Consider the following 6,236-nt stretch of genomic DNA (forward strand, 5'->3'; position numbering starts at 1 on the left):
CATTTAATCACTCTGCCAGCGCCTTTGCAGCATGGATCCGCTCAACTTCACAGTGGTCATGTCCAACATCTCCTCCTCTCCTGGACATCCACCTCGTCCCTCCAGTGGTCTGCTGCCTGCGGTGGTTTTGTCACTCTGCCTCCTGCTGGGAGTTCCTGGAAACATCGCTGTGATTATCTTAAGACCAAACCGACAGCACATGTCGGGCCTGAGCCAGAGTTTGATGTTGAATTTGGCCGTATCAGACCTGCTCTGCCTGCTCACACTGCCCCTCTGGATTTACACATTACTGCACAGCTGGACCTTTGGCCTGCTCGCCTGTAAGCTCCTCACATATCTCATGTACTGCTGCATTTATTGTAGCCTTCTGACTGTGACGGCTCTCAGTGTTCAGCGATACCTTCAGGTGGTGCACCGGAAGAAGTGGTTCAAAACTGAAGGAAGTTGGAGGCTGCTGGTTCTGCTTTGGCTGGCTGCAATGAACCTGTCAATCCCTGCTTTAGTGGTCAGACAAACCACAACTGACGGGAATTCAACAAACTGCCGAGCTCTTTACTCCTCCCGGACTCAGCAGGTTGCCGTGCTGCTGACAGAGTCCCTACTGGAATTGGCTTCAGTTTCTGTCGTGGCATATGCATACATCCGCCTCCACAGAAAAGTGGAACAGGCAGCTTTCTTCAACAACCCACAGACGACCCGGCTGATCACAAGCATCACTGTGACCTTTCTTGTCCTCTGGCTGCCATATCTGTCCATGAATGTGCTCAGTCTGGTAGCTATTTTGCTTAAAAATGAAACCCTGCTGAAGTTTTGTAAAGACAACTGGAACACTGTTGGAGCACTGACATTTGTGAATAGCTTCCTGGATCCTTTTATGTATGCGTTCGCTTTTACAAACATCTGCAATAGGTGCTTTAAAAGCGAACGTAAAAACAGTTCATGCAAAAGCTCCACGTGCCAGGAAGATGAAAATAAGTCAAGTGGCTGACATAATATTATCTAGGCCTATATACAACCACCAGAAATCACCAGTCTGCACAGCCAGATTATTAAGACATTTGGATAAGGATGAAACAATAAAGTCCACTTGTGATGCAATTTGGATTACGATGCTGGGTTCAGGGTAAGATTTTCTCATTTTGATAAAAAAATGAGCTTGAAGTCAATTTACAAATAAATCTGGTTATTTTATTTAAATTCTCTGAAGACAAAATTGCAAAATATCATCCGCCTCCTCCGCCCAAGGCTTATAAGATGCATCAAGGTGCCACATTCATTACTTCCAACTCTAAGTCAGATCAAACATAAAACCAGACGTACACCTAGCTGGTGCACTATAGTCTCCTAATGTAATACAGGAGAAGCCAAAAGCTGATATCACCCTCTGCTTGTTAAATAACAGCATTGCAATATATTATAGGTATTGTTACATCGTTACATATGCAAGTTTTTTTTTTTTCCTTACTGATAAAAAGGTGTTTTCAGGCTAAAGATCTCATCTCACAGGAGAAAATCAGTTCAGGGGAGTGCTTCTCACGTTGATCATAACGAGCTGTGGCTGATTAGTGGTTACTTGTGAAACTTGAGGTTAAGAAACATCTTGCCTCATATTAGCTGTGTGCTGTCTAAAGTCTAAACCCCTTATTAAAAATGAATCATGATAAAACAGTGAAAAATGTCAAAAGATGAACTTGAAATGAAATAAGTTATACTGTAATTCAAATGCAAAACAGACTTCCTGTTTAGGTTTCATTGAAGCTAGACCACATGTCAATTTGTGTGTGTGTGTGTTAATGACTCAATGCTTGAAATAATAAAATGCATATATGATATTGAAGTTGAAGTCTTTTTGAGCAGTAAATAAACCTACATATTAATGACTGGGCTGTGTCTGAAATCTCATACTAATGTACTGCCTACTTCATCCTCAAACATACGGTATCATGCCGTTAGCATACAATGCACATCCTCTCAAAGTCATGACTTCATCGATCACACATTTCAGTCTGAGCTACATTGAATGATCCAGCACGCTAGTCAGGCTGCACTAGATGTCAACAATTTAATACGATTAATAAACTTGAATAGCTACGTAGTTATTTGAACATTATTTGAACAAATATAAAATGTTTTGCTTTAATAGTAAGCAACTTGTTTTCTGGCTGTTGAGCTCTGCTATTGCATATTCTGATAAGACTCGATGCGTTTTGGGGTGACGAGTGAGCACCTGTCTCTTAAAAATGTTGGCCAATTTAGCAACCATTCGTGTATTTGTCACATGCACAAAATTGGATACAATTAATTTGAAATGCACTAAATATTTAATGTGACATCATACTTAAATTGTATGATAGCATGAAGTTTTGAAAACAACCTTCAGTTTGAACAACAGACATTTTTGGCTGTTTTGACTTCTTTCTCAAGACATCAGAAACCCCTTCAGATCACGTCTTCATAGACATCTGGTGGAATCCCATTGAGTCTTATCTATCTGATTCAGTATTAGAGGAAGACGTAGAAGCCCTGATGTCAAAATTATTCCTTAGATTTGTGACTGAATGGTGCGCTGCTAGATCTTATATACCATAATTAGCAGTTGCATACACATGCTTTGTCAGCAGATATTTGTTTGTGCTATAATATTAAGGAGATAAACTCTCCCTATATGCCCAACGGAACTAGATTAGAAACAGTCCCAACTTAAATCCCAGTCCCAAACAGATAACCCGAAGCCGTCAGTAATCATCCTTGTAAGTACTTGGCCTGCATTTGACACTAATACTTAGTGTAAACAGCCATTTGCCTTTGGACTATAATAAGACGTTTTGAATGACCAATTCGTAATACTTTGTATGGATGCTTATCTTATGTATGCAAAGACCCTTGAATGTATGTTAAAAGGCTTTGATTTGGTTTTCCACTGGTTTTAAGGTTGTCTCCAGTTGTACAAATGCTTTTGCTTTCACCGATACTGCCCCTGGCGATAAAGGCTCTAACTTGTTAAGGTGATCCAGTCAGAGGAAGCAACAGCTCATAAAAACATTAAATGAATGTTAGTGTTGGAGTCCAAACAATAGAAGGAAGGTCCATTTGTCTCCATTGTTTCGCAACAAGCTGAAAAGAAGGGACTATGCAGTGTTGACAATATCAAAGTAGATGTGCAAACTTACTCCGTCATTTGTTTGGCTTCGACACAGATTTTCTTGCAGACCTTTTCAGCTCTCTTTAAAATAAAAAATACATTATCAGTATTATAAAATGATATAAGACTATATCTTGCTTTATCTCTTGAAAAGAAGAACAGATTTATTTTTCTACTTTCATGGTCAGAAATAATATAAAATAACACTGACTTCAGTTGAACTGGCTATAATAAAAATATTTTTTGGCAACAAAGCAATTAACATATCAGTATGAGCAAAAATTTACTTAAAAATCAATAGTGCCCATATTTTGTCAGTCATTGTTATGTTTCCTTAATGGTAGACATGCAAAGTGTCCCAGCACAGTAGTGTGGTTGGATAGTGAATGTAAGCGCCATTTTTGCAGTAATAAGTTTGATTATGATTGTTTGGATTATGCTTTGCTAGAGCATAGCAGAGAATATGTTTGTGTTTATCTTGGGAGTATTTAATATGATTATTCCTATTTTATTTTGAAGGTTTGCTGTGATTCTGTAAGACTTCCGCAGTCATGCGATCAGGAGACAGGAAGTAAAGTGTATTGTTATGTGTTACGCTGTCTAAGTGAAATAAACGAGTGACGGCGGAGCAACACGGTAGTTTTACCGTGGACAGATGGAAACGTGTGACGCCAACTCAACGCGTGAAACAGTGTAATGTCGTCACTATAGAGTGGTTAAGAAAGAACTAAGATTAAGAACATAAGATTTATTAACAAGACCGAAGAAACCACTACAGTGAACTTCCAGAGAACTTGTTATTAATAAAGGTTTCACTTCATTTTCTTAAAGGTCACGGAGTCACTGTTCATATAATTCTTAATAAAGCTCCTTGTTGTTCTTCTAATGGTAGTCAGCTACATCCATCACTGTATCTTTTGTTCTTTTCTTTACACTCTCTACAACCTTTAACTTTTCTGCTTTCTTTTCATTAATTTCCTGGTGGGACTGGATCTGACTTTGATATGTTTGGTTAACCAGGAAGTCCAAGGGGTCTTCCCCTGTATGTGGGGCCGAGATGAGGGGATTTTTCCTCGATTAACTCTGCTGGTGACGGCCTCGGAGGATGAGGAAGTTCCATCATCTATGTTCTCTCCGCAGGCTGTGTGGACAGCATGTACAGGTCAACCCATAAGCATTCGTGTGCTGAACTCTGTCTAGACACCACTGTCAAAAAGAAAAAAAAATCCTACAGGGTCACGACCACGAAGGAGAGAATGTTCTTTATGTTTTGTGACTCAGATTTTCCTCCAGCTGCTCCATTGAGCCCAGAAAGAGTTTTCTCTGGCCAGATCTCAACAAAGAAAGCATCCCTTTCCCATGCAGAGATGACTTCTGCTCTAAATTCAGTGTATGTGTGTCTGCCAAGATGCTTGCTTACGTTTCTCATGCTCTGAAACATGCACATTGGTCATCAAGTGATATCTTGACCTTTGACAGGAAGAGGAAATAAACATCTAAATATTTTATATAAGTGTATGTTGTAAGGCCTGTGTGTTTCTGTGTAAGCATTAAAACTAAATCCAGAAACCTCAGACAATTATTTTGTTTAATTAGAGCGTAATTATAGTCATGATGACTATCAATCACATGAAATGTTTTGTGCAAGTTCTAAGAGGATTTTAATCACTCAGATTGCTCCATGATAAATTCCATCTCACTGCTAAATCAAACAAATCATAAATATGTTTACAGTGAAGCTAATTAATGTTTCTGCTCAATAACCTGGTATTACAATGTTGTACTTAAAATGCATTTATTAGCTTCTTTGTTGAAAGATATGACTAAATTTAAACCACTTTCAGGTTTGTATGGTAGGCTAAATGTTAAATTTAAGCTAGGACAGGACATACTGTATCAGCCTATAGCGAAAAGACTGCAAAGAGGGGAAAGACGCAGCTAGCTAGCCACCCGTAGCAAAAAAGTTGTATTTAGACTTTTTTTTTTTTAACTGACTTAACAATTTAGTAGTATAACGTATCTCTTGATGAATAGTCAGATACAAACTCAAGCTAAGATAAGAAGAATAGGCCTATAAGCTGTTTCCACAGAGTAGCGTTTCAGACGCTAAATTTAGCTAACAGTCTCCAGACAGATTAGCGTCACGTTTACTCTACAGGCATGAGAGAGATCTACTGCTTATCTTACTCTTGGCATGATAGCAAATGAGCTTATTTAAAAAATATATATTTTTACACTAGGCTTATCTGTGTGTTGGAAAACAATTTTGTATTTTAATTAAAGCCTTAACATCCAAATAAAAACATCTCAAAATAAGAAACGTATTCTTATCCAAGACAATTAAACAATAGAAGAACCCAGTACTGGGAAAAAAACAGATTTTCTGACGTGTCAAGATTTTTTTTTATGTTGGGTAAAGTCTGTGGAGGACTATTGATAACAGTTCAAGTTATTGTCTTGGGATGGCTGATGACTCAATGTTGCCTGCTCATTCCTCTCTTCTCACGCAGCTAGGATTTACTGCTTCCCTCATCGTTCAGTGAATCTATCCTGTCATATCCTGCCCTTTTTTAATATTTGGAGGGTTTTTGCCTTTGTTGCAGATATAGGACAGTGGATAGAGCCAGAAATCAGGGAGAGAGAGCAGAGAATGACATGCGGGAAAGGAGCCACAGGTCGTATTCCAACCAGGGCTGTCCGCTTTGAGGACTAAAGCCTCCGTATGGGGGTTGCGCACGAACCACTAACACTACCGGCGCCCCATCTTGCCCTTTTGTAACTTGACTTTTCTTCTGTTTAGATGCGGTTTTATCAAAAGATGTCAAGTGTAATTTTCTGTCCATTCTTTGCTCTCTCTTTTCTTCCAGCTGGAAGTATTCACAGAGAAGCCAGGTGCAGAGAGAGAGAGAGAGAAACAAGTGAGGAGAAGAGGAGCTGGTTTATCTTGGCTCTCCATACCTCCCTCTTTGTGTGTCTTCTAATAGAAGTTAGCTGGTTTCTCTCGAACCGTAACTCATTGGTTCGGGATTACAGCAAAGTTGAAGGTTTCCCACCAGTTTTGAAAATACTCTGGCTCAGTGTAACCTGTGAATTT

The 6,236-nt window shown here is 39.1% G+C and overlaps 1 protein-coding gene across 1 annotated transcript; it reads left to right on the forward strand.

Annotated features, from left to right (window-relative positions):
* On the forward strand, window positions 1-1,818 carry LOC132984567 (leukotriene B4 receptor 1-like). The gene has a single exon (XM_061051420.1). The coding sequence runs from the start codon at window positions 32-34 to the stop codon at window positions 986-988; it is 957 nt and encodes a 318-aa protein (XP_060907403.1). The 5' UTR covers window positions 1-31; the 3' UTR covers window positions 989-1,818.
* Window positions 1,819-6,236: the final 4,418 nt, after the last annotated feature.

This window comes from Labrus mixtus, chromosome 12 (genome assembly GCF_963584025.1).
Source record: "Labrus mixtus chromosome 12, fLabMix1.1, whole genome shotgun sequence".
Lineage (NCBI taxonomy): Eukaryota > Metazoa > Chordata > Actinopteri > Labriformes > Labridae > Labrus > Labrus mixtus.

What these genes read in the sequence shown, in the direction of transcription:
- LOC132984567 (XM_061051420.1), top strand. Translation starts at nt 32, where the DNA reads ATGGATCCGCTCAACTTCACAGTGGTCATGTCCAACATCTCCTCCTCT.